This window comes from Platalea leucorodia, assembly GCF_965183815.1.
Source record: "Platalea leucorodia genome assembly, chromosome: 15".
Classification (NCBI taxonomy): domain Eukaryota; kingdom Metazoa; phylum Chordata; class Aves; order Pelecaniformes; family Threskiornithidae; genus Platalea; species Platalea leucorodia.
Genome location: NC_138837.1, coordinates 6,773,982 through 6,801,917, shown reverse-complemented (window position 1 = coordinate 6,801,917; position 27,936 = coordinate 6,773,982). Strand labels below are relative to the sequence as shown.

Genomic DNA, 27,936 nt, shown 5'->3' with positions numbered 1-27,936 from the left:
ACTGAAACACTAGCACGATGTGATTTCCCCATTCCCTTTCATTAGAGTTTAACTGTAGAAAAACCGAGTGCTCTTGCTGCACTGCCGAGCATTTCAACAGCTGCTTCTCCCAGGAGTTCCTTCAAGCTGGGTGCTGGGGACAAGGCTTTAGGATTTTAAGTTAGCAGCAGATCTAGTTTCCATAACAACAAAAGAAGTCTGTTGGATCTAGAGCAGCATTTCCCGTCTCTCAGCAGCTAGAGCCATACTGCTGCTCTATTTTTGCTTCAGGTTAAGGAGGAGCTGTTGTTTCTTAGAGTTCCTGACTCTGTAGTACAACTGAGATGCGTCACCTGGGAAAGGAACGGCAAGACATTAACAGCCTTAAGGCACGTCGAGGCTTTCAGCTGGGACAGGAAGGATGAGCAGCTTTGTTTTGCTTTTACACCCGGCTTCCGAATCGGCGCTACCGGAACGGCACGGCTCCCACCTGAGCTGCCTCCCTCCGCCTCCCCGCAGTCGCGCGGCCGGAGCGCAGCCCTGAACCCACGCAAGACGCCGAGGCAGGAGGTCAGGCAGTTTGTTTATTGGCAAATAAGTGCTGAAAACCATGAGCCCTACATACACAGGTGCTCGGTGCCCTGTTACATTAGAGTGGTCACGATACCATGGGGGAAAGTGCAAAAGATGGATCAACAAGCAAAGTTAGTTCTGACATACCGAGGGGAAGGCAGTGAACAGAGCTTGGTGCAGGTGAGCTTCTCTTCCATCCGACTCGAGTGGAAAACGAGTTACACAGCAGTGGAAGTCCTTTAGGCGAGCTCTCACTAAAAAGCTCATTCTAGGATTGAGAGGCACACGCACCGGAGCGCTCCCCGTGAGCCAAACCCCCACGTCCGCCACGGGCGGCCTGGATTTTCAGTGGGGGTACGGCCAAGGTAACACAGCGGGACTATCCCTCGCCGTGCTGGGACGCACCAAGGCTGTTCACTGCCGAGACGGGAGGGGAAACATTACTTCCATCAGTGATCTAGGGTGAAAATAAAGTCAGGCTAAAACATGCCTGGAACAGACGCACTGAAAGAAAAGCCTGGACAATTAACACAGGGAGCAAAGCTTGTAAAAAGGCTTGTAAACTCTTTGCAGTCCAAGAGCAGTTTCTCGGAGGAAATGCAAGCAAGATGCATGGTCCCTTGCACTGAGGTTTGATTTTTGACATACAGGCCCTATGTTATTAGCTTGGTCTTCACAAAGAACCTTCCTTCCAGCTTTAGGGACAGGTCTAGGTTGAAGCCGCCAGGCACCAGGACAGTAAGCGTGGCTGCTAGAGCGCCTGGCGTTACCGTCCTCCCACAGGTGAGCGAGGTGGGTGGCTTTAACAGGCTCTTAATTCTTAAATTCAGCTTCCTTGCCTCAAGAGCTAGAACGTGGCAGAGGGTTTGTGTGGGACACTTCCCCACGGGAATGCTCGATGGTTTGACTTGGGCAATTCTACTGCCGAAGAAGAGAGGGGAAGGGAGGGGCGGGCGGGCACTAAGCCCCACCAGACACAAGGGAAGTGTAACTTAAACTCCGTCAGCGGCCGCCGAGGGAGACGGCGCGCTGGCCCTGGGAAAGCCGCTGCGATAGACGAGACTAGGGTAGGGCAGGAAAAAGTAATCAAGGAATCTTGCGCCATCAAGACTAACCTCAAAGCAGGCTGCGCTGGGAGATAACGAATTCAGTCTCGGGTGCCATCAGCCCCTTCCCAAAACCTCAGTCATAGTTTTACCACTTCTTTCCCACAATTCCCGTATTAGCAATGGAGTGTCAACCCTGAAGAGAGCAATGGTCTCCGATGAAGAAATCCGCATTAGAAGTGCCAGGAGATGAGGGGTGCGTTCTGCTTGTACGTTCTTCTTCCCGGAGACATTTAACTTAACAGTTCCAAGTAAGTGACAGGAACTTTCCCTTTCTGGTTCCCTCTTTCCCCTATGAGCCAGTCTGGATCCATGCCGGGCAGGCTGTACACAGTGATCATCTGGGGAGAGAAGCCAGCGTTAGGACCTCATTCTGCAGCCAGAGCCAAGAAGCTCAGTCAGATGGGCACTGAAAAACCAATACTTCCTCAAGTTCGTTGCGCAGGCGTCCGTGCCCTTTCCCTGCAGCGTTAGTAGATCTGCAGCGATCTGCCCAGGGATGCCCCCGGTGCCTTTTCATTCTCCAAATCGACTTAAGGTATTTTTGCATACAGGGTGGCACGATACTGCTATGTCATCCCTTCCGAATACAAAAGTTCAGTCTAGTCAACAAAAGAGTTTGCAACTTGCTGAATTTCCTTTTTTTTCAGCATGATTAGAGCAGGCCTCCAGCCAGGAGCGATCCCATCGCTCTCAGGTAAGGCAGCTATATTTGAGGGTCACGGTGAAGATGCTAACTGTTGGGGTGTGTTAGCTGGGTACAGCTAGACTCCAACGGGAACAGAAGAGTTATTGGGGTGATATTCTTAAATAGCAAATGGCCATGAGCACAAGCTCACAGCAACTCAGCGTCAAGGGAAAGATTCTATTAGCGGTTCCATAAACCAGGGGTTTTAGGGGCAGGAAAAGTAGCCAAGACCTTGCTGAGCATGCAGTGGGCTGCTAAGTTATCGCAAAATTCAACGCCAAGGAAAGCGACCAACCTCATCTGCAAGAAGTGCCAGCTCGGTGCTGTCAGCTGCTTCGTAATCATAGAGGACTCGGGCCTTCCGTGTCCCGCTGGCGGGAGGCTTGACTTCATTTGGGTTCAGTACGCTCTCTGCCACGGTATTGGGCACCCCAACAATCGTGGGCACAACTGGAATAGTAGGCACAGCTGGGAGCGTGGCAGCAGCGACAGCTGGGGGAGAGGTAGCCGCTGGGGGAGGAGATGTGGATTCTGCGTTGCCTACGAATGTGCCTGAAAATCTTACAAGGGAGAAAAAAAGCAGTGTTCAGTAAGGCTCTAGGATGAGGAACCACGAAAGAGCTCGCTCTCTCAGCAGTTACGCTGCAGATGATGCTCAAGAGTTCCAGCTAACAGCTGGAACATACCTACGCTGCCCTTTGAGTGGGGAAATGCACTCAGTTCTCAGGTGCTGAGACTACGCAACAGGTAATATTTGTCTGCTTATTTTGATTCCAGTGTCCTGTTACAGGACTGGCAGCTAACCTGCAGAGCACGAGACTCAAGTGCGGCACCAGAGAGGGGTCTGGGCAGGTGCTGTTCTTGGCTCTGCGGCTGCTTTGCTGGGTCCGTTGTGCTCTGCCCTTGCCCTGCTCTCACACGGGCTGTGTTATCTGTTTGGTCGGCTGGTTCTCCAGGAAAGGGACAGTTGTTGTTGCTGTTAAACTGGAAGCTACAACTGGAGGCTCCCAGGCTTCCTGGGCTCTCTAGATAGAGGCAGTAATGGAGCTCGGTCTTGTTTATCTGCAGATACCCCCCCCTCTGCACTAAGGGAGTGCAGCTCTGGCCCTCGCTGGCCTTTGTAGCGAGTCTGCAGAGACTCCAGGGTTTGGCTGAGGTGGAGAGCTCTTAGAGCCAGTCCTGTGCAACATCTTACTTACATTTCTCCTTTGGAGCTGCAAGCATGGAAAAGAACGGAACAGGAGTAGTGAGTGATCACGCAGAGGCAACAGCCCCTCCTGGGTCCGGCCACCGCACCGAGGTGACAGGTTAACAGCCAAAACAGCCCTGCCCGCGCCCACGGGACGTGCAGCCAGCAGCACCGAATTAGGTACTGCCGCAGCAGAGCACACTCAGGCTTGCTGCTTGGCAACAGGAATTTGTCTCCCATGTGATTTAACTAATTTAGAGGAAGAATGTTCGAACTCTCATGGCCATCGTGCTTCGAGATGAATGTATAAAGTCCCGATGAATCCAATGGCAAAGCCCGCTCTAAATGCAATACCACCGGGACTGGGCACCATTCTGTAAGCTCAGAAGCTCTGTCAGAGCTTGGAGGGGGCTCTAAAACTTCTACCCAACATTATGAGGCGGGATGGGGAAGGAGGCCTGAGCTAGGGGCAGCCAGATGAGGAACCCTTAGAGAAGTAAAAGCAGTCTCTAGTCTCACCTGCCCAGTTGCTTCTGCAGGTCCAGCATGTATTGGTAACACTGAGCATAGTAGTTGGTCTGAGACTCCACAAACTCGTGGAGACAGCGAAGATGATTCACCTGGAGGGAGAAGGACCATGAGCTGGGCTGCCAGTTCGGGGGCCAGGCACAGGAACGCTTCCTGCAGCTACTACCTGCCCCCGCGGGAAGCAGACTTGTGCAGGCCAGTATTTAAAAGAGTTACTTGGTTGGCTTGAACACGCCAATTTGTTAAGTTTGGGAATGTTGCATAGGCCCAAGGGTGATCTCAGAGAGGAGGCTGCTCCTGGCACTCTAGCCATGCCCATGTGGCTAGTCCACAGCTCTAGGGAGAGAACAACAAGGGTTTTCTGGTTCGGAAGCATCTCGAGGACTGCAGAACTGCGGGTGTCACAGTGGCACTGCCCGTGCCTGCTTCATGTATGGTTTTAGTTTGAGCATTCCAGCATCCAAATTTATGACCTCTTCTCCCTCTACTCCCAGCGCAGGGCTCCACCATCCTCGTGGCGTTCTTCTAGAAAGGAGCCAAGAGTCTCTGTAGTCCCCGCACCCCTCCAGTTGCCCAGGAAGACTCACATGCGTGCTGCTGATCCCCTCCAGCAGGAGACGCGTCACCTCCGCCTGTCGATCAAACTCGGTCTGCGTCAGCCTCAGCTCGTGTTCTGCCTGCAAAACAGGACAGGGTGTTCAAGACAGCACGAGGCAAGGACCACTATTCTGCCTCCTCCAGGGAGAGGCAACACCCACCTCCTCCACCGACCCCCTCTTTGGCACTGGGACAAGTGTGCTGTTGGCTCAGTAGGATCCACGTGCGCCTGGGACGCTGAACATCAGGTGCAAGACACCCTGGGTGAGGATCCCAGAGGCCTCTGGCTGTATTTCAACTTGATCCTACACTGGATCACTGCAGGTCATGGAATGGCAGCTCAAGACTGATGCATCAAGCTTAGGAAGCTCCTACTCCCACAAGACTAGAACATGAAGATGGAGGGGCTTTGTTAATCCTGAGGTACGTGGAAAGCCAGTCCCGTGCCAGGACCTGCCCTTTCAACCCCCTCTCTCTAAGCCTGTAGGCACAGGAATGTGACAACCTCCTCAGTTTCTCTCCAAAAGCACAACTTTTGCTCGTATCTTTTTTACCACCACAGAACAAAAGCTGAGGCCAGGGAGCATTTAGCAAATTGCTTCTACGAACTACATTTCTCCGCAATGGAGATGAACATCCCAATGCAGCTTCCACCCAAGGCTCTCCTTTGAAGCTAGTTACTTATTTGGAGCTCAGAGGAATTAAACAACGGTTAATAGAAAGCAGCTATGCAGCAGGCACTGGGAATTCAGACAGACTGATACTGGAGACCCTCTTTACCGAACAGGCAGAACATTTCTCCCCCACCGACCATCAGCATATTTACACTGCGGCAGTTTTGCAGTACCAGAATACCCAGGTGGGTCCTTGCAAAGAGCTCCAGAAGTGTCGGAGCAGTCAGGTGCTCTGGTGCCTGCTCTCCCCTCCTCGCTGCCAGAGGGAAAGGGGTGACAAACAGGCACTTCTGTTCTCTCTAGCATGCATTACTCCGTAACACCAAGCAGAACATGCCAGTTCCCTCTTAGGATGGCACAGAAGAGTGATGTCCCCTCAGCTACGGCTTGCTGGAAGGAGAGGAGTACGGGTTCTGTCTCCTTTTCCCCTTCTCCAGGGGGTGCAGCAATCGGAGGGCCGCCTGCCTCGGTGCAGTGGCTCCTGCACGGCACCAGTTCTGCGACAGCTCCTTTTGCTGCTTTGGAAATGTCCCGACCAGCCTGGCACAGGACTGGTTTGGACTTGACCCCAGAGAGCTAATCCAGACAGGCTGACAGTCTCGGGGCAGAGGCCACCTCGCTGGTGTTTCTGAGCGGGGTCGCCCCAGAGGAGACCCAGCCTTCGCAGCAGGGCAAGCGAGAGGAGCTGCTGCGGGCCATTACATCTCTCATCTGGCACCAGCATTACCAGTTCTGTTGTACAGCTGGGCTAGAACAAAGAAATGCTTTGACTGCCTTTTAATGAGATTTGTCTATTTTAAGCTACAACTGATCTATTTTCTTGCATCCTCTGTATGACAGGGATTATTTAAAGAAGGGGGAATGCAAGAGGAAATGCCAGTGCAATGCCTTCCTAAGCACCAAGACGTTCTTGCTCCAGTGAGCTGAGCAGAGACTTTGGTAGCAGCGGAGCCATCTGAAACTTGTGACAGGCAGACCCAGCTCGATTTGGCACCACCCGGGATTTGACCCCTTGCCTCTCCCTGCTAGCTCGGAGCAGTTGCAGGATGGAGTCTCCCATAAAGCCGGCACCGGCCTGTGGCCTGGGAGGTCCCTTCCAGTCTTGTGCTTCTCCAAGACATTGAGAACTTTGAAGTTTACTGACGTACCTTGGTCTAACCAACAAGGACAGACCAAAGATAGAGGATAGAGGAGCAGAGCCTTGCATGCTTACAGCTGACTGCAGTCAGCTTATTTGTTTGAGGGACTGGAGGATTTAAAGTACAGGAGGAGCTGGTTCAAAAACACCCAGTCTGCTCTGATGATGCATTTAGAGCAAGGCAGTAACAGGTTGCTATCATGCACAGCATGCAGGAACGTGCCATTCTACCACCTTGCAGTTCAGGCTTCAGGTTAACGTCCGCTGGGTGTGTTTGAGGTACGAAAGGCAATGGGATCCCAGAAGGTGTCTCTGCAAGCTCCATACCATGCTGGAGCTCTGCACAGAGCTCACCCTGGTCTCTAGTCCACTAGCAGCCCTCCATCCATCTTCATGGACAAGTCACACCCCCCCTTGGGGAACCCAGAAGATGATAAACAAGATCTGGGACTTTCCCTCCATGGATCCGCTCAAAAGCGTAAGTGCAGCTCACCCAGACAGAGTCAACTCCACGACAGGCTCCAAACCTCCCACCCTGTCCCCTCCAGCAGCTGGGGCTGTTCATAGGGAAACCCTCTGTCCTTGCTTCAGCTCTGCTCAGAGCTCCTGCTCGGACCCCAGAACAAGCAGGCAAGGGGCTACTAGAGGCTAATGCACGGCACATGCAAAATTGGAGCAGGCAGGGCCTTTGCCACAGGAGCAGAGCTGAATCACGTCACGGCGCATCACCTCTGCTCCTGCGACACCGGTGCAGGGCTCTCAGAGTTGCCTTTTATCACGTACGAACGCACGCCTGGTTTGCCTAGGAAGCCTCTCGCGCTAGGTACGGCCAACTGGCCCACGGGGCAGGCTCTTCCCCAGCCGCTGTCAGTCGCACTGACCCATACGGCTGCAGGACCAGGACTGGGGCTGACAACATCCCACTGATCCTCCCCTGGGCAGGAAGGAGTCCGCAGCACCCCCACCCCCTAAACACCACCAGCACGCCCAGAAGGTTTGAGCACAATTTCAGCTGGGTACTTACTTTTTCCACCTCGTCGCTCCAAAGCTGTAGGGGCCACAGAGCAACAGGAAAGGAGATCAGTGTTGGAGACGTCGAGAAGCGCTCGGCATTAACACCAATTGGCAAGGACGCTCCGTGGACACAGCAGGCCAACTCCGGGGACAGGCTAGCCCTTCACCCAGCAGCAGCTGCCAGATCGATGCCCCTTCCCCTCATTCCTGCACCCTCGAGCTCAGTTTCACAATGGGAGAGCAAGTCCGTGCCACCAGAGCCAGCAGCACTCCAGCTCTGCTCCCTGCCAGGGCCGTTCGGCGGGCTCCATGGAAGAAAAGGATTAGGCAGCAGAGTTCTCTGAACAGCAAGGGTTACTGTGCTGAACCTGCAGAGGTTGGTGTTGAAGGACAGCCCTTCTTGTAGGATTGTGGAGAGGCAAGTGAGCTGTTTGAGCCCACGACTAGGGCCTGGGAACTGCCGTGAGCTCAAGGCAGACAGAGGCCAGTGTTCCTCACCCACTGGTCTGGAGAGCTGGGGTTAATGGGATCATAATCTGGCCAGTCTGCGCTGCCCACAGGCACGTTTAGCTACAGGCAGGAGGACGCAAGGGCTGGACGCTGCCTTTGAGCCAGGCAAAACATCGCGCTACTCCTTCCTCCTCACCCCCAGGGGCACATTTGGTGCAGCACAACGCTGCCAGCTGCTTGCTGGGATCTGGCTCCAGGACATGAAACAATTGACAACAAAAGTCACGCACAGCGATGGGAAAGGGAGAGAAGAGGTTGAAAAACACATTGATCCTTCCCAGAGGACCTCGGCTTGGCCTTTCCTCAGCAGATAACTGCTCCCTCAGCCCTGGCAACATGAAGAGAAATTGCCCCGGCTCAACTGGGAGCACACCAGCCTGCCAGCAACACCCGGCATCAGTGGGGCCAGGGAGATGGCCTCTGAGGACCTCAGCTTCACCCTCTGATGTCACCTTTGCAGATGAGGGAAGCTCACCATAGCATGGCTGAATTTGCACTGCAGGCACCTGGAAGCCCCAGGCTGGCTGTTGTGGTGTCAGAGGGAGAACAAGCTCTGTTTAGACCCAGGGTCTCCCAACTGATCCTTGTTGAGGTCTTCTCACCAGCAATTGCCCTCAGGTGGGCCATGGCAGCCCCAGGTGCAGAGACAACTTCACCAGCCAATATAAGGAGCACCTGCAGGAGCTGCTTGTGCTGGTGAAGGACTGAAGCAGGAAGGTGTTACACCAGGCTCCTTGGCTTGCTGCCTGCTCCTGTTCTGGCTTCTGCCCCTGGGCTCGCAGCTCGGCTCCTGTTCCACGGTACGTAGCCTGACTGGCGCAGCGGAGTTCCTGTGGCTGGTCCCCTTATGACTGCAGGCTGTCCCCGTGCGCTCAGTGCACCGAGGCTGGGTGTTTTCTCTGACCTTTAGGAGGATGTTTTGTTACTGCAAATCAGGATCTGGTTCAAATAAGGCCTGGGCAATTTCAGCCATGCATGGGGACCAAAGCCCCTTCCCATTCTCAGTCTAAAGCCTCCTACTCTGCGAGGCAGATGGTGGGAAGGTCCTCGTAGGCACCTGAGAAGCAGGTCCTAGCCTGACCTGCTGCTCTGGCACAAGGCCTCTGCCAGCACAACCTCATGGTTTTGGAGCAAGGTTTACTACAGGGGCAATGGCAAGCTTTTGCTCTGGCCACAGGTCTTCCTACTTAGATGCTGCAGAGAGTACTTAAGCTATTTCAAGCCCATTTAATCATTGCAGTACCCATTGAATTCATAGCCAGAGTTGTTTCTTTTCTGTTGGCCTTGCTGTGCAATCTCCAGCTCTGACCTACGGTGCTCTGGGGCAGTCCGGCTTTGCCCGGATCTATCCGTGGGCTAAGGCACTGTGTGGCTCCAGTCAGAAGTGTTTCAGACAGCCTGGGGAGCAGAAAAGGCCATGATCTGCACCTCTCTTCCTCCACCCCAGCTCAAGCCAGAGGAAGCCTCTTTAAGGTACTCAATATGTTTTTCTTGGAAGCATTCCTAGGAGTACAGCGCATGGCAAGTGGCAGGGTCTGAGAGAAAGGGATATTTAGGCTTACACAGCCCACGTACGCCTTCTTACACAAAAACAAAAGGTCAGTGTGGGAGAGAGGAGAAATGGCTCCTCAGCCTCCAACTCATACAAAACAAGGGAGGTGCTTATCTCCAGGTGGGTCTAATTCCATCTGAGCCCTCCTGTTATGGAAGGGGCGGGGGGGAAAAGGCACCATGTTATCCACCTCTCCAAAAAACAACAACATAAATTTAGAATCCGAATTGGAGCCCTGCTGAGGGCATATGGTCCAGGAGAGAGCTGACCTGTTTGCTCAGCTGTAAGATAAAGTTGTTACCTGGGCATAAGCAATCCCTCCCTCCAGAAGGGAGCAGGGCTAAACAGCAAGGTGAGCAGCAACCACTGCTCGATGCTGTCGGTATGCACTAAGACTAAAGTAGCACAGGAATCTGGCCTGGAAGAAAAGCAGAGCAACAGTATGAAGAGCTCCTACCTTGCTGCAGCACCTGACCCCTTGGGATGAATGCTGGGATTAGAGAGCTTGTTGCAAAGCAGTCCTGCCTGCATGGAGCTGGGGAGCAGTCTGGACTCAGCCCACATTTTGCTAATTAGAGATGCCAATTGTTATTCAAGTCACCCCTGCCAGTGCAGCTGGACTTCAGGTGGCACTTCAACTGCAACCTCTGAAAGAGATGGTTCTGGAAGCCACGAGGCCCACTGCTGGCCAGGCCAGCAGGTTTCCTACAGGCACTCCTGGTAGCAGGCCCTGCTGTGCAACCATCAAACATGATGAAGTGATCAAGGTCAGTGCTGGCTGCTTACCTAGAGCAAGTCAGTCCCCTAGAGCCCTGCTCGAGCTGTCCCACATCATCATATCGTATCATCCCATATCATCATTCTCGAGGACATGGTATAGATGGACTTGGCAGTGTTAGGTTAACGGTTGGACTCGATGATCTTAAGGGTCTTTTCCAACCTTGACGATTCTATGATCATCGCTGCCATCAGAGCTTCTCTAGCAGAGCTCTGAAGAGGGACCACTGAACTAGGCAGAAATGTGCCAGGGTAGACACCCACGGGCTAAAACCCCCCAAAATCTATTTCTCCTGTCCTGTTACTGTGCTTGGCATCTGCTCCGCAGAACAGCTTTGTGATAGAGCAAAAGCAGACCAGCTTGCAGTTTGGTGATGACTAGACATGTTTAACTGAGCATCTGGGCACTCTGCAAGATGCTAATGCATGTTATGCAAATGCTTGCCTTCAGGTCTGCTTTAGAAAGCCTCGGGGAATGATCAGGATGCCCTGGTCTAACCAGAGCTATTCAGAGGCAGGGAAAGCCCAGTTTCTCTCCTCCGATTCTCCTACAGCTCAGTTTTAGTCCATTATCGTCCTGTCCTTGGAACAGACCTTTCCAAGGGAGAAGCTGGAGCCAGAGGCTTGCTGCTGGTTGCTGCGCTAGGGGAGATGGAAACCGAGCAATTGCTACGGCATCACCAGTATCAGCTTCTTCCTAAGGAGTCTCATCACCGGGCCTGTTACCTATGGAAATAGTTTTCTAGCTATTGTGTAAAGCTATTTCTGATCCCAGCATCGCTCTCCAAGAAGGTCAGGACAGATCCCCCTGGGAACTAACACTGATGCTATCAGCTCAGACATACCTCTTTCTCCAAATGGGATGGGTTTCCCATTAAACAAATCCAACTTGTTTCCATGATGTTTTTCATTTGCTAGAAGGCTGGGCTGTCCTTTCTCACATCTACAGATCCCACTCCCCAGCCCTTCTGCTCCCAGATTATCCTATTAACAGGCATCAGTGTTGTTCTGAATGCTATTTAGGAAGCAAGATAATCAGTTTTCAACATTTTAACGAGAAATGTGACATTGTGCAACGGGGAGCCATGAACAGCGCAGAAAGCCAATTGCTTGACCACAACCACTCAGTGCAACACAGTAGAGATGCAATGGGCTATTCACCCGCCCCTAGCACATCTGACTGCGTAACAGCCATCAACAGACAGGCCCCAAGAGGAAAGGAAAAAAAAAAAATGACCTCTGTTTACAGAATAGACAAGGCTGCACTGTCAGCCTACTGCCTTACTGACGCGATGGGCGGCAGAGAGATTCCTCCACCTTTGCTTCTCTTGACCAGCTACAAAGCCTCTGAGCGCTGACACCACAGCACTGATCAGGCAGTCACGCATGCGACGTTGCCAGTGTACAGCTGGAACCATCCAGAAAGGCTAACCTTTGAGGTTTTTCCTTTCAATTGCTCCACTAGCAATAAAAGACAGTCAGAAGATTCCCACTAGAAATGTGGAAAAGGATTGGCAGAAAAACTGGAAAGCAAACCAAGCAGCAAAAGTGCCAGACCCTGAGCACGCACCCCTACAGGGGTGATCTGCATCCTTAAGGTTGAGTCAGAGGAACCCTGGGCAGCCCATGTCACATTAAAATGTTGAAAACAGCAGAGCGCTAGGTCTGAGTTTAAGTCAGGTGAAGAGAGGGGCAGGAAGAGGTTGGAGAGGCAACATCTAGGAGGAGGCAATCTTACCGCTGATGCGCTGGCGGAGAGAACGTAATTACGAGGTCTAGTCTCCTGAAAGTCAGGCACAGCCTAGTGGGGGGAATAGAGTTTCATGTACAAGTCATGCAGAAGAGTCGATAGCAGTCGGTCGGGCAACGGGCGGAAGAAGGCACTAGTGGGGTTTTTTGCTGTCTGTGCTGGGAGCTTAGTTCAAATTCTTAGGGGATGGCAGGAGGGAGGTCTCCCAACAGGCTGGGCAGTGGTACGTGGAAGCCAGGCTTGTGCACGAGGAGGTGGACTGGCTCATGCAGTCGCACCGGTACTTGAACAGCAGATATTTCTGCTGTTAGAAACTCTGCCTGTACTTACAGCTGTCCGCTCACACAGCAGCCAGTTGGGGTGGAGATGAGACAGCACAATCTCAAATGCATTTCCCATTCCCTTGCAGCCAGCAGGTTGCTCATGTCATTTTGGCTCAGTCTGGTGGGCAGGACCTTCTTTCCCCTTGCTTCCCGCCTACAGTGCTGGGGCCCAGGGCCTTGTCCTTAAAGTAGGCATGCTCACTAGCATCAGAGCATCCCTTCCACAGAAACACATCTACTTATTCTTGCTCTCACCAAGCCTTCGGGCACGTTTCCTCCTAATAGACTCAGATCTCCTTTTTTCAGTAAGGGGCATGGCTTAGCCAAAGCAGATCTTGGCCAAAGCCTTGCTGTTGCCAGAGGTCAGAAAACCTCCAAGCCACCTTCTCCATAGCTAAACCTCTGCCCTGGGGTAGCAAGACTTAAGCACTCCGCAGGTTTTCCTCATTGGGAATGCAAGGGATCCAGTCCACCCGCACACAGATGTGGGCTCACTAACCATCACGCAACATGGGCTCTCTATTCAGCTAAGCTAAGACTAGGCCTCCTCCTAGAATGGCCTTTGACTGTAGCATCACCCAAAGAGGTAAGCCAACGAGCTGGCTTACACCAGGACCATCACACTGGTGCGATGGATCAGGGTATCCTCCTGGTCAGCCTTTACTGCGCAGTGGGTTGGTGTGCAAGGCTGGCACACGATCCAGCTGTAACCTAGCTCTGTCGATCCTCTCAGGCCCCACGTTTCCTCTCCCAGGGTAATCTCTTTGCAGCTCACCCAGATCTACTTATACACGCTGACCCAATTTGCTGGGCCCCGAGCAGCCTGCTGGAATGAGTGACCAGTATGTGGAAGAGCAGTCAGGCAGTCCCAACAAGAAGAGATTTTTTAAAACCATCTAGTAGTTTTGGGGATGGCTGGAGGAGGGAATAAGGAGGAGTGATTCCTAGTACAAGTCAAACCTGAATATAGGGAGAAAAAGGCACCGATGAGATTTGAGGCCAGTACAGCAACTAGGCTTGCCTCCTCCCTGTGGGGAAAGGAGATGTTTCACAAGAATAGCTTCTTATACTACATTTAAAAAAAAAAAAAACAAAACCAAAAACAAACAGAAATGATCAAGAGCAACTGAAGAAACCTCTCCTCCCATTCCCTGGTCTCCAGAGAGTCCCAAAACTAGTCACGGCACATGGGATGAAGGAGGCAAGCTGCTCTTGCACTCCTATGCATGGGCAAGCTGTATTTGCAAGCAGTGGTCAAAAAGGACCCACCTCCCTCCCCCTTCCGCTCTTGTAATGGGGAAAATGGGCAGAGCCCTGGAGCCTGAAGGACAGAACAGCACCACAACCAGATCAACCTGCCTGTCATTGTCTCTGGGCTGCCTCCCTTCCAGGAGACGGACTTGCCACCCAACCCGGCCGCCTCCTGCCCGCAGCTGGAGGAGCCTGAGTGGGATCTTTATGGGAGGCCATGCCTCTCTTGAGCACTGCTTGCAAGCAGCGTTGATGGAACAGAGTGCATGCTCCAGAGGGGCTGCAGGCAGCCGACAGACGCTCCCATCTTTCTGGGGCACCTTCCCCAGGCAGCCACAGCCCTGACCATGCTCAGTACATGCTCCAGGGCCAGTCCCAATGGGACAAGGGAGATAGGAATTTTCACTTCAAATGGAAAAGAGACAATGAGAGGTGTTAAAGAAAAAAAATCACAGCACTGTTAGCACAGTCAATACTCACATCTCCCTCACACTGAGCAAATTACAAAGAAACAAAACAAAAAGGTTAGTAAACAAAACAGCATCAACAGGAAGGACAAAGCACAAAGTCCGAGGGAAATGCACAAGCCCAGACACTCGAACAGCAGCTCACAGGTCTGGGCAGCAGCGCACTTGGAGGGTCGGTCACGAGACAGAAGCTGTGGGAACACAAGTTTGCACTACGGAGGGGAAGAGCAGCAAGAGAGTGGTGAGCTGGGAGAGGTGTGATACTTTAGGCCAGCTTGGATGGAGAGGTGTGACACAGGACTCCAGGCTTCTGTTAGGGGGAAGGTTGTTGTCTAATGATGAGTTAACACGCTTAGAGCAGAGGCAGCAGTTCTCCCCCCCATGCTGGGAGCTTCCACCTGTGCCTCGTCCTCTGGTAGTCAGTGAGGCACCCTGAGGCCAGGGACCCCAGCTTTAAGCTAAGCTGGGTAAGACATGGGTGCCCACACCAGCAGCTGAGGTTGTTCTTCTGTTGCGTGATCTCTGTTTCAAAGAAGCAGAGGGGCTGAAACGTGGCTTGGGGCAAACACCCTGGCAAGGCTGGACTGACTCTGCGTCCTGCCTGGGGCACGCCAGCCCCACAGTTCCAGTGGGAAACCAGGTTTTTGTTTTCCAGCTACAGGGAAGTCCCTCACCCAAGGGTCTGTGTGCAGGTGAGAGGCCTTGGGATCACTTCATGTAGGAAGCAAGGTAAAGAGGGTGGAAAGAAGCACAAGAGGTATCTGAATTCCTGCTCTGATTTGAGCTTAAGATAAAGTGATGGCCACCACTTCCCACTGAGACTGGGGGCACTGTCCCCTTCAGAAGGGGAAATCGGGGATCCCTGAAGTTACCTTCAGTGGATCTGGGTGACCCGACTGATGAGAGCAGGCTCTTTTAAAAGGGCAGCTATCACTTTTGTTCACCCAAAGCTTTGTTCAGGGCTTTTCCCCACGGGCCTGAGCACTCTGTTAGACCTGCTGATGGAGGCCGCTGAGCTCAGCACAGCTTCCCCATATGGCATGTATGCAGTCAGAGCTGGAGAAAAGGGAAGACACCTGGGAACTGGCCACCCAGGGAGCTGCAAGGCCAGAGGCCCAGCTAAGCAGATGGCTAGAAAACAGGCTCATGGCAGGGCTCCTAGGCTGGTATCCCAGAGACTGACTGACAAGGATTCCTGCTTATTCTGATTGTGCACATTTGCTAGTTTTGCTCCTGGCCCCAGGCTAGAAGCAGCACTTGGCGAGTCCTTGTGCCAACAGCCAGAGCGCTACAGGATGGCAATCTGCTTCAACAAGGCCCTCCAGGGAACCCATCGGGGCCCGGCTACGTCCCCTCTGCCTCCTGCTACGCCGCCTCTGCCCAGGGAGAGCCCAGCTCCAGGAGGTGCCTCAGGCCCGGGGAGCACCCTGAGCTGACAGGTCTCGTCAGCCTCAGACAAGCACTTTGAAGCGCTTGTCCCCATTGCTTGGGCCTGCGGACAGTGACACTGGCTGACTTACCAGTCCCTTCTGCACTGCTCTGACCTGAGACCTTTGCTAGTTTACTTGCCATGAATTCTCCAAAGCCAGAGGGCAAGACTAGCCTGTAACTAGACAGCACCATGAATTAAGTGAATAGGCTGAAGGACGGACCTCTTGGTAGGCAGTCTGACACCGGCCAGCCCTCACAGGCTCCCCGGCACTCCTGCCTGGGGAAGACTGAGTTGGCAGCATCTTAACTAGTCTGAAAGCCCGGGACTGCTGCAGAGCCCCAGCGTGCTTTCCCCTTGTGCACCTCCCAGCTCAGCTCTCTCTTGGCTTGCTTTGAGATCCCCAGGGAAACTTAGCAAGTCCTCAGAAGACGCAGCCTTTTAGTTACTAGCACAAATCATCCAGTAACCACTAGCGGTCAGGAGACAGGAGCCTGGGTCAAGTAGAAGTTTCCAGACTCTGGAAGCTCAGAACTCAGTTGTTTCAACAGCTCCCCCATGGGAGGGCATCTGAGGAACAGGCACATGGCTCCTGCTCCCAGTTCCCTCGCATACCAGATGAGGAATCCCCTAATTTTTGTCCAGAGAGCATGTGGCTTTGCTCATGTGAGCCAAGCCCTGGGGCCAGAAGTACAGAGAGGGGAATGAGAGAAAAAGTTACCGCTGCTTTTGCCTCGGCAGCTTTGGCTTTCTTCAACCTGGCTTTGCAGGCATCCAGATCCAGGCGGCGGTTCTGCAGGATCCTCCGCTCTTTCTGTAAGGGACAGAAAATGGGATAAGAGCAGCCTGCTTGGGAGCTGTTGGGGAGGGAAAGGGACAAGGTATCATCTAGGAATCAAGTCTATTTCCTTATCAAAAAATGCTAAGGAGAAAGAAGCAATTGCTATGTTCATCTCGTTAGCAAGAGTTTTGGGCCTGGCTGCCAGGGATCCAGGCTCACCTTCTGGAAACAGGGCAGCCTGTGGGTGGGTGGTGCCCACTAGGGTGCAGGAGTCAGGAAAGGAGTTGCCTTCCTCATGCACATCAACTGGCAATCCTTCCCTGCCGCAGAGGGAGCCCTGAGCAGATCTAGGATTGGTATTCCCCTATCCTTGCATTCTTCCAGGGGAGAGGTATGGGAGTCCTCCTTTCTCACAGGGAAGGCAAATGAGTTCTTCCAGCACTGTCTCCCTCTCCCTCCACCCTCCTCGTCTCCGGTGACATGACAAGCTTCCCCTTCCCTACTACCATACTTACGGATATGGTTCGCCAATCCCCTTCCAGGAAGTTGCGCAGCGGGGTCAGGAAGTTGATGGAAGCAGAGTGGATAAAGTCCCGTTCTGCTGCACCTAAGCGTCTTTGAGTCTCTCCAACTTTTATCAAGGTCTTCCCTGCAATAACAGAAGCCTTCAATTCCAGGAAAAAACAGCTAACATTGCGTTGGCTTCAGCCAACTCACCCAGAGCTACCAGGCTCCAGCGTTGGGGGACAAAGGCACAGTGTACCCTGCCTGGACAAGGTGACCATGGCTGTACCACACCAGCTTCACTCCTAACTACAATCTGCTTTTAGCCTGAGGCCTTTTTCAGCTGCTCCCAGTGCAGCTTTGATGTTATCTATCTGCTGAGGCACTTATTCCACTGATGTCCTTTTACTGCTCCACCTGCTTGCGCAGAATGATCTTTGTTTGTCTCATAAAACAGAGGCACAGGAACACAGCAGCAAATTAAAAAGCACCAGAGCAGAAAAAATGAGTTGATTAGGCAGTGCTGGCTATAGATGCAGTTACAGATGCTGTTCTGCCTGTAGCAGAACTGGCTATTGAACAACTATTGATTTGGAGAGCTGCAACAAAGCTCATGGTGGAGGCAAGGACAGCTGGAAGTTAAGGATGTGCTTCTGTGCAGGTCTGCGGCTTAAAGCAGCCTAAAATTCCCCCAGGAAGGGGCAACTGTTAGGATTTAAGAGCAGAAAGATGCTCGTTGTGGTCAGGAAGGGACCTGTTGAGGCTTGTAGTCAAGCACCAACCTTCCCAAGTCTGTTTTCCTATTCTCCTTCTGCTGGAGAAAGATTTCCACTGTCCTTTTGCAGGACACAGTTAAAGGATGGCTTTCCTGTTCAGAGCCTAGAGAAACTCTGTGCAACTAGATACCACCTTAGACTAAAAATATGCTCAAACTGGACAAAGCTAGAGCCATTCACTGCAAGTCACTGCTCAGGCTAGTTTAGAAAGCCACAGAAATAGCACAGAATAGTTTCTGTGTCCTGTAACCAGTTCCACGTGTCTTTATTTCTACTCTAGCTCTGCCAGACTTGAGGACTGTATTAGGAATGAGGAGACCCCTGCGCCTTTTCCACAGCACGGAGCATGCTGTGCTGTGGAGTAAGACCTGACTTCCTACTCCAGATGGGCTGTTTGCTTCTGTGCTAGAGAAAACCCTTCTCTGGCATCTGCTTTGACACACTAATAGGCAGGTTGCCACAGGGAGAGCAGGCCACTCTGCCCCCTTCAAGAGGCATGCTGTGGAAGTCTTAACCCAAACCAGTAGTGGGGATACTCTCTTAGGAAGGGATGGATTCCCAGGGCTTTTTAATTAGCCAGGCTGACTTACCATAAGGTGTCCCTGGCCCAAAGTCATTAGCTGCTTCTGTCATGTACTGTGCCAGCAGCTCCCCGTTGGTGACCCGGGAAGGCACCTTCCGGTCAAGCTTCTCGTAGAGGAATTCTTCTACTCTGGCACCTGGAACGAGGATGCCACCAGTGGTTACAGGATGGAGGATGAAGGAGGGGCCCCTGGAACTGGCATTCATGGTGGCCCACCCCATGCAGTCCTCAGTCATGCAGCAGATAGCAAACACCAGCACTGGGAGGTGTGCCCTCCCTTCCAACCATCTCCCAGTCCTCAGGAGCACACCCAAGTCATCTCTCAGCTACATAGGGAAGGAAGGACAGGCCCTGCAAAGGCACATTGCTTCCAACCCCCACAAACTCAGTGGAACAGGGCTCTCTGCCAGAGGGCATGTCTTTTAACGCTGTTTGAACTGCAAGTAATATTTGTCCTTCAAGCATGAGAAGAAGCTGGACTTACTAGGGTTTGGCTGTAGCAGAACCTCAGTCTGACGCAAGATCTTCTCTGTCCAGTTCTTTGTGCAGTCTGCCCTGGCCAGAAGGTTTTCAAAGTGGGCATCTAGTTCAGTCTTCTCAGCCTGGCCCAACTTTTCTTCAGTAAACTGCAAGGAGGAGGTAGTCATTAGAAGGTCTGTTCTACTAAAGCAAAATTACAATGTGCTACAGGACTATTAAGAGACACTGAGGCTTCTTCAGTCTCATGCATTTATCTTGGAATAGAGCTAAAAAGCCTTCAAGGTGTCATTTTTTGTTCCCAGGCATCTTTCAGGGGAAGAGGGCAAATTTTTGCCCAAGAGTGGAAGTAGCATTGAGCTAAAAATAGAGTCCAGGTTTGAGAGGTGTTCCGGAATAAGTAACTTTTAATAAGGTCTGGTACAAAAATACTCTAGTTGTGAGGAATCTATTTAAATGTGCACATGGCTTGCAGTACTTCATGCAGGAGAGCAACAGACATCCTTCAGGTGAGGCAAGCTGCCAACTCCCTTCACCTCCTCCTAACCAGCTCTATGTCTTGCAAACCCAACGGCATGAGGAATGCCACTACCACCTCACAAGTCAGGCTTTCTTCTCATCTTATTAGACAAGCATGTACACAAGATTGGTTTTGCTACAGGGCTTGTGAGTGCCCTCTGACAGCCGTCAGAGTGACATGTCTGAGCGCTGCCTCCCAGCTCACCTCCTGCCTTGCTGGCAGCGAGCTGCCAGCTGAGCATCTGAGGTTTAAGGAGGCTCAAACTCAGGATTTAGACAAAAATGCTTCCAGCAAGTGACTCTTCCTCTAGGACACACAGTGGCTGGACAGGCTCCGAAGCAGGGTGTTAAGAGAAATATAATGTTGTCTGACTTCTCTCAGCACTCAGATTCATACTGGCAATGGACTCTCCCTCCCTCTGTGATTCCATTTAAGGTTAAAATTAGCAGGAGGGAAAAGGAAGTGGCGCAAGTCTTCGGTGTTTTCATACTGGGCAGTGACATCTGACAAGCAAGGTTTGTCAGTCTGGAGGTGCAGCGTCAGATGGCCTGGACACCCCCCAGTGCTTCCCTGGGGGATTTCCGAGAGAAGAGCCCATTCCCTCTCATCCCATCCCCATTTTCCGCTCACTTTTCTACAACTTCAGTGTATTTTTAAGCACAATTTCCTGCTCTTGATGGAACCAGCATCTTGTTGGATCATACTAAAAGACCCCTTTAGACAGCTATGCCACTTGGGATCCTACAGAGGTTGCACTTGTCCTTTTAGCCCTTGTTGCTGGCTTCTGGTGCCACTGTTGGGTTATCAGGACGTGGTACGGTACAATACCTGGTACAGTCAGGTGCCAAGAGATTAAAGCCTGGCTAAAACTCTTAGATGAAATACAACTCCTGTCTGATCTGCCACTTTTAGCTTCTCCCCTCCCCTATCCCACAGCTCAGCTCTAGATGGGCCAAGATGCCTCTTCATGGGGTCTTGGTCTGGTGTCTGCTGCCCCTCCTGAAAGGCTTTCTGGCAAGCTCTGTTCCTGCGGCTGCCCAACGGCCCCAGCTGCCTCCACATCCAGTACAATGCTGGGAACAAAGTGAGATAAGGAGCAAGCCCAGAACCAGCACGCGAGGGAGGCAAATGGCCTTTAGGAGTCCTGTTACCAGCCACGTGCAAATGTTACCAGATGTCCGAGATATACAAGCCCTGCAGGTATGTTTACACAGGGACCTGTTTGGGCAAGATTCGAGATGAAGCCAGTGAACTGCCTTGCTGGATGTCAGTGGTGACAGATTCTCAACTGCAAGGACAGTCACACTCCCTCCTGCAGCCTGCTGGGGACAGAGGACTTGCAGCCATGCATGATCAGGGGTCACTTCACTAGTCTCTTCCTCAGCACCAGTAGCCCCTGGTTACTGGCAGTTATTTTCAGCTCAGTCTTGCCGTGGCCATTGCTGGAGATGGCTAAAAGCAGATCCGAGGTGAGAAGGTGTTTGTATTGCTTTGTACTGAACATCTATGATTGTCTTTGGGGGATGCTCACGACAATCAGAGGTGTGAGCGGCTGAGGCTCTCTTCCTCCGTCGCTGCTGGAAGCCCAGGGCTGTTTTCAGACTCTGCCAGGCTGGGCTGAGTCACTGCCATGCAGCAAACTGGGGCTTCCCAGGTATTTGGCACCAATTCTCGAGTCATCTGTTTAAGAGCTTTCTTAAACAAGCCAGGACTCTTTGATGCAAGCATAACAGTCTCTCTCGCCACCCCCCCCCCCCCCCCCCACCCCCCCCCCCCGACAGCTTTTTGAGATCTCATCTCACTTTCAAGTCCAGCTCTTTTTCCTGCAGTTTAGACTCATCCTGCACCAGCATCTGCCCTGGAGCTGTCAAGCCTAAACCCAGTTTCTTATCAGCTGAATTTAGTCAGCTTCTTACAGCATTGCTGCAGAGTCAGACCAATGCTGAAGTCCTCCAGCATCTCCACAGTGCTACTGCCAGCCTCTTGAATCACTCCAGCTCTGGGGTCCTTTGCTGTATTCACAAGCAGCATCTCCAAGCATCACTGTCCTTTGCGGCTGTTTTCTGTAACCCACCCCTTCGCCCAGTGCGGTGGAATAACGTGGGTCATTTGCACAGCCCTCGGCCAGAGCAGCCAGGACTCAGTCACTCAGTTCTTATTTCAGGTCAGGCACTAAAGCTGTTTGTCTTGCAAGAGGGCTGAGGACAGCACCCTGCTCACTGCAAGCCTGGGCTATGCCAGAAGAGGAGGATGGGAGGGAGTCTCAGTCACAGCCTGTGGCTCCAGAGGGTCAGGCCAGAAAACAATCTCTTATTCAGGCTTGCTTTCAGCATTGGAAAGCAGGACGTGAACGTCACGAAGTGGGTGCAAGGGCATGGGAGGCTGTAGCTCACATGCTGGGAGGCTGTGACTCCATGTACACTTAATTCCCTTAGTGTCTCCCTCACCCCTGCCCAGAAGTCGGCTATGCTGCAAAGTCCAGAGCCAGGCACAGCCTGGGGGCAGCTGGTACCAGCTCACTGGGGGCTGCTGCAGAGGGTGGTCTTTTCCTCCCCTGCAGCACACTTTTGCCTCCTTGTCTGTGCATGGGGAGTCACTGATCCAGCTCAACTTGACCTCTAACATCACTTTTTAGGCAGATCAGAGAACTCGCCCAAATGCACAGCACTACTGGGAAGGTGCCATCAGGTGCAGGGGAGAGCAGGACCACCTCTTGCAGGAGCAGCTTGCAGGGAGATCAGCTGAAGCTTCTCGTGAAAGCACAACCAGCAAAGGAGATTAGAGGTAAGTTACACCGCCTTATCCTATGAGCTGGTTCTTTCTTATATCTGGTGCAAGTGGAGATCTGAGCTTTCAGGTGGTAACAGGTCTCAGCTGCTGATCCCCTCTTATGTGGCTGCCCAAGTCAGTGTCCCCACTGAAAAGCAGGGTAGAACAGCAGCAGTTTATGAAGTCTGGCTACTCAAGCATTTCAAGCAGAACTCCCCGATAAAGGACTTCTGTTCCTAGGAATTTGTTTTCATAACACTTACAGAAATTTCATTATTTTTCCTTCCCATTGAACAGACATAAGATTTCACTGTGAGGCCGAGAGATGCAGAACAGACGAGCTGATCATACACTCGTGCCTCCTGACTGTAAAAAGACAGATTAAAAATATTTTGTGTCTTGCTGCTCCTGTACTTTTGCAGCACCAAATACTCCAGACTGCCACAAATGGGAGCGTTACTTGGTTGCATCCAGTTGACCTACAGGGTTGGTGCATATCCACCGAGAGAGAGTCAGGGCAGGCAGCACACATGCAATTGCAATACCTGGGAACCTTATGCTCCTCCATCCTGCTGCAGCCGAACTGCTCCCATTTGTTTTCTAGAACCTGACTGTTGGATCAACAGTCCTGCCCTGAACCAATTCCAGGATCTGCATCCTGGGATCACGTGCCAGGCCACGGTGCGAGAGGCTCCACCGATCCTGCCCCGCAGGAAGCGTCCCTGCAGCTGACCCAGCTGAGCACCAGTCCCGTCTTTGTGCAGGGAAGGCGATGAGGTGATTAATAATGCAGGGCAGCCTTTTGTCGAGTGCCACTCGCTCTCCAGGAAGAGGAGAGTCATGCTGCATTCCAGGGCATCAATAATTCAGCCAAAGGTTGGGTCTCCTCTGGGAGGGTTGGCTGGCCAGCAGGAACGCTAGATGCATTATCAGGGCCCGTGTGGGCAAGCAGGCTGACAGATCAGGAGAGCAGCCCTTGGGCAACAGGCCCAAAAGAAGCAAGACCATGCTGGACTGCAGTTAAGGCAGCTGCCTGCATTCACAGCTTGGAGGAAAACTCCCCTTTCCCCAAGAGAGCTGGTGGAGACACTCCTGGGATGTCAGGAGGGTGAGCAAGTAGAGCTGAGCTGGATGGGTCCCTCTGCACTATAGCTACAATATCAAAAAAGGCTGTGCCTACAGCCCTAGAGACTAAAGGCCATCAAGGCTAGGCTTTAAAATAGCACATGCAGTGTTTTCTTTGCTAAAAGCGTTAGCACCTTTCTCCCCTTTAAAGCGAGGGGAATAAAATCCCAGTGCTCCCACTGAGTTATGCCAACACCACAGCTGTTTTGCACAATGCAGCACGAGTTGACTCGTGTCTCTTCCAGGCTTGTGTGATTTTTCCATCCCTCTCCACTCCAGCTGGCCCAGGCCTGTATGCTGTGAGCTCTGGCAGGGTAGCTGCAGCCCCCTTGCAGAGGATCTGGTGGCAGAGTTCTGGCCCTTGTACCACTTGCAGGGTGTTGTGGTTTAACCCCAGCTGGCAACCAAGCACCACACAGCTGCTCGCTCACCCTCCTGCCTGCCCCAGTGGGATGGGGGAGAGAATCAGAAGGGCAAAAGTAAGAAAACTTGTGGGTTGAGATAAGAACAGTTTAATAGTTGCAATAAGATAATAATAATTATGATGATAATAATAAATTGTAGTGAAAAGGAAAACAAGAAAAAAAGAAATCCAGGAAAAACAAGTGATGCAACTGCTCACCACCTGCTGATCAATGCCCAGCCCGTCCCCAAGCAGCGATCACTGTCCCCCAGCCCACTCCCCCCAGTTTCTATACTGGGCATGACATCATATGGTATGGAATAGCCCTTTGGCCAGTCTGGGTCAGCTGTCCTGGCTGTGCCCCCTCCCAGCTTCTTGTGCACTGGGCAGAGCAGGGGAAGCTGAAAAGTCCTTGACCAGTGTAAGCACTACTTAGCAACTACTAAAACATCAGTGTGTTATCAACATTATTCTCATACTAAATCCAAAACACAGCACTATACCAGCTACTAGGAAGAAAATTAACTCTATCCCAGCTGAAACCAGGACACAGGGTCCCCAGTTTTTCCAGCTGGACATTACTTATGACTTTCCACCTTAAATCACAAAGATCAAGCCAGTGCCAGGAGTCTTAAACCAGGAACAGTCTCCTGCACCTGCCAGTAGATTCGGGCCAATGGATTTTCTGAAGCCTTTGAACAGCTTCATAATGCCCAGGCTATTGTAACATTTGCTTTTTTTGGTGATCAGAGGCAAGACAGAATCAGTTCAGGCAAATCTACCTCCCACCTTGTACAGGGTTGCAGTAGGAGAGAATTCACAGCCACTCAGCAAGCATCTAAAACTACCTGAATCACAACAGCTCTGGACCAGATACAGAGTATGCTTCAAGTATTTGGGCACCAGGAGTCAGGGAAGCTAGGCTGTGAGCCAAGTGAAACTGTGCTAGAGGACAGAAGGAAGCCATTAACAGGACAGCGTGGTTAACTCATGAGCAAGGCATTTAGGAGAGGAAAAAATACTGCCCTCATGGATTCATAGGTGTGTTTCAAGTGGAAACATGCTCTGGCCATACCTCTTACCTTCAAAACCCTTTTCTTAAGTCACCTCCTGTTCTCTTGACTTTTAAGCTGTCCAGCAACGAAGGTATCAAGCCCTGTAAGGTTAGCACGCAGAGGGGAAAAGCCTATTTTATCGTCAGGGTTCAGAGAGATGGAGGATTCTGTCTTTCTTCAGGAGCTTCAAGGTAGAATAAGTCAACCTCTAGCTGCTAGTAGTAATTACATTAGCAGTGGGATAAGCACCCAAAAGCTGTACTCACGCTTGGGCGATTTCACCCAGAGCCAGTTTACATCAGATCTGACAAAAGACAGACACCTACAATCATTTCCAGACATCCCTGAGAGAGCCTGGCTTGCAGCCTGTCTAGAACAGAGACATCCAGTGTGTTGCCTTTGGAAGGAGAGATGGCAGTTCTGTAGTAGGGAAGCTGTAGCTGCTAGCATAGCTTCCTCTGCAGAGGTTTGGGATCAGACCCACTTACTGATAACGGGAAGGTACAGCTGATCAAAGAGAAAGGCCTTCTTCTTCAGTGAAGATGAAGAGCATGACCTGTTTGAAGTATCTCTGCAGGTGACAGAGCTGTTAGGGGCTATGTGCTGCATCTCCTTTGAGGATGCTTACTCGATGGCTGTGACTGGTGGTGCAAGCGTCAATACAGTACATCCTCGAGCGGGATGCTGAATCCTACAAAAGCTCTTTATCCTTGCAGCTGCCCAAGGCTAGAAGCTTGTTCCCCACTCATAGGGTAGTAGTGCTGAGCACCACCTCCCTCCTCTACTTCATCTGCTTCTACTACCTGTTTTGTAGTAAACAGAACGTAAGAGATGCCATGAAGCCCACAGGGCACTGCCTGGTGAGGGAGCCGCATACACAAGCCTGGTAAGAGTACTGCTTATACAGCTTCTTTGTCACAGCCACCTCTGTCCTGCCTCTGCTGGAGACGGGTACAGGATTGCCCACCCAGGAGCACACAAGCCCTTCAAGCTGCCTCGCTTCTCCTCAGGTACAAGTCCTGCTATCTGGTGCCTGAGCTAGGAAAAGCCATGTAAAGGCAGCAGTGGGTTTTTGAGTTTGCTCTTTTTTTTTTTTTTGTCATGAGAGAGGTCAAGCCTAGTCCTAAATCCTTCAGCCAGCACCTACATTAGGTTGCATTTGACAGGTTTCGAACCAGGACTGATCCTGTGCTAAGCCTCAGGGAAGCCACCCCAGAGGTGCTGCGCTGACCGTGCTCTGCCTCCTTCCCTCCTCGCTGAGGATGCTACAGCCCTTCTTCCAGTTCGAGTTAAGCTCTTCTGTGTTGGCCAGGCATCTCAGTCAGACAGCAATAGCTAATGCTGTCTGAGTGGCACAGCACATAATGGCCAGTCCATTTATCTCCCAGTCACTGCAGTTCCAGTAAAACATCATTTCGTTAAATGCCTGGAGCCAAAGAAACCCTCTCCTATGCTATAGAAAACTGAGCTTATTCTAGGCAGGTCTTATTCCCCTCCTGGAAGATCTGCTGTACTAAAGAGTGCTACAAAGCTAATCCTCGTTGCCAACAGCAGACCTCAGTTGTCATTTCTGGCTCCTGGTGGAGATAGGGCAGTGCTCACACTAGCAGCAGGACGTTATGGGGACAGCCCAAATAGGCCTATTTTCCCCAGCAATCAGCCTTCAGAAGGTGATTTTCAGCCTCAGCAATCCATTTCCTTCCAGTCTCCCCTCCTTACGCAAACACCTGCATGCTGTCCACAAGTACCAGTGCCCATTTTGTTTCAAGAAATTACTACTGTGATTAGTCATATGAATATTCATATACGAGATTATGTGGAGTAGGTGTAGCAGGCAGAAGCCACTATTTATAAACGCCTCCTTGCTCTAGAATTGCTGTGTGCAGACACTGTTCCCATGCCTGTCTCCTTCCTACGCCTTGAAGCTAAAAACCACTTATCAGATACTTACAATAAGGCTCCTAAACATAAGATTTCTTTACAGCATTTCTTCCTTTCTTCTGCTACCAAGGTCATTTGCATGAGAACAGCATCTTTAAGCTTTCCATCTGCTCCTTATTTTGCACCTGTAGTTAATATCTCTCTTTTTCACAACATATGACTCATTGGCACGGTTACAGGAGGTGATATCTGTTTACAGGAGACCAGTTCCTAAAAGAGCCAGAATTGCTCCACTGCACAGAAGGTTTGGAACAAGACAGCCCAGCTCTGGTTGTTTATCAGCCCCCACACAACAGGTAGAACAAGAAGCCCAGTCCCAGAGTCACCAGCTGGACTTCACTTCTCAGGCAGGATCCCAACCAACTCTGACTTGCCCTCTCCTCTCCTGCCCAACCGAGAGCAGTTTTCCAGTTATTACGCCCAAGGAGCGGACAGCCTCGGCAGCGTCTCACCACCTGCGGCACACTTTGCTCCTCAGGGGTAGCCAAGTTCCTTCCCTCCACGGCTCCAGGGGGTCACTGCGTCCCCAGGCAGCTCCTGATCTCAAGTTTGCGAAGGATGGTCCCGATGCCACGCTGGCCCACCGAGGCGCTACCCGCTCAGTCTCAGCAGCTCCTGCCCATCACTTTACCAGTCAGGGTCTGGGAGCTACTGCCGCCGACCTCCCGAGGGACCGAGGTGCAGACCATCTGCAAGACCACCTCTACCACATCTCCCCAGCAAAAGGGCACAGTTCCCCGATGGGCCTGGGTGCAACCAACGGACCAGCTGTTTGCAAGATAAGCTTTTCTTTAAGCAACACAACCATTAGGCAAGCAACGTCCTCTCCACACTCCTCCCCCCGCCTTCCCCAGTCAAGACGCTGGCTGGAAGCACCTCTGGGGCTATTTGCTTTGTTGCTCTCCCCACAGCAGCACCACGGTTTAGCCCAGCTCCTGCTCGGGGTCACCCAGGGCCGCTCGGGGCCCCCGGTGCCCGCAGGCGGCTGCTCCCGGGGCTGTGGCTCAGTCAGGCCGACCCATCCAGCTCCCAACCCCTTTTCCAGCCTCCTTCGGGTTGGGAAAAAGCTCCCTGGCTCTGCTGCCGGTGCGATGGGAGGGGAAGGCCCGGCAGCCGAGGGAGCCGGCCAGGCCCGAGCCCCCGCCCCGAGGAGGGCGCCGTTGCCGTGGCGACGCGCTGGGCCCCGGCCGCCTCACCTGCATGGCGCGGGAGAAGAAGACCCCCGCGTCCGACGCCAGCTTCTTCACGTTGAAGTCCATGGTGGTGGCGGCGCCGGGAGCGGGAGCCTCCGCTGCCTCCTCCGCCGCCGCCGCGCCCCCGCTGTCACCGCGGCCGCCGCACGCCCGCCGCTTTATAGCGCCGATCGATGCCTTCCTCGAGCCGCCCCGCGGCCTCTTAAAAGGGCTCGGTGTCACCGGAGGAACCTCCCGGCGCCGACCCAGCCGGGCGGGCGGCGC

At 52.3% G+C, this 27,936-nt stretch overlaps 2 protein-coding genes across 3 annotated transcripts in view; one reads left to right on the top strand and one right to left on the bottom strand.

Moving 5' to 3' along the window:
• Positions 1 to 4,597, top strand: part of NUP188 (nucleoporin 188) — a 36,813-nt gene extending 32,216 nt beyond the window's left edge. The window contains exon 45 of the transcript XR_014229810.1: positions 4,558 to 4,597. The gene's annotated coding sequence lies outside the window, so the exon portion shown is untranslated. The remainder of the gene's footprint in view (positions 1 to 4,557) is intronic.
• Positions 555 to 27,884, bottom strand: SH3GLB2 (SH3 domain containing GRB2 like, endophilin B2). Of its 2 annotated transcripts, XM_082327235.1 has the most exons (11): positions 27,676 to 27,884; positions 18,674 to 18,815; positions 18,197 to 18,325; positions 16,842 to 16,975; positions 16,267 to 16,359; positions 12,064 to 12,126; positions 7,497 to 7,520; positions 4,651 to 4,740; positions 4,055 to 4,155; positions 2,642 to 2,906; positions 555 to 1,999 (listed from the first exon to the last, which is right to left on the bottom strand). In XM_082327235.1, exons 1-11 carry the CDS (start codon positions 27,736 to 27,738, stop codon positions 1,892 to 1,894), a joined length of 1,212 nt encoding a protein of 403 aa, XP_082183361.1. In that variant the 5' UTR covers positions 27,739 to 27,884; the 3' UTR covers positions 555 to 1,891. The 2 variants fall into 2 exon arrangements, with proteins under 2 accessions (XP_082183361.1, XP_082183360.1); XM_082327234.1 differs by lacking the exons at positions 7,497 to 7,520; positions 12,064 to 12,126 and having other exon boundaries at positions 27,676 to 27,833.
• Between the last annotated feature and the right edge of the window lie 52 nt (positions 27,885 to 27,936).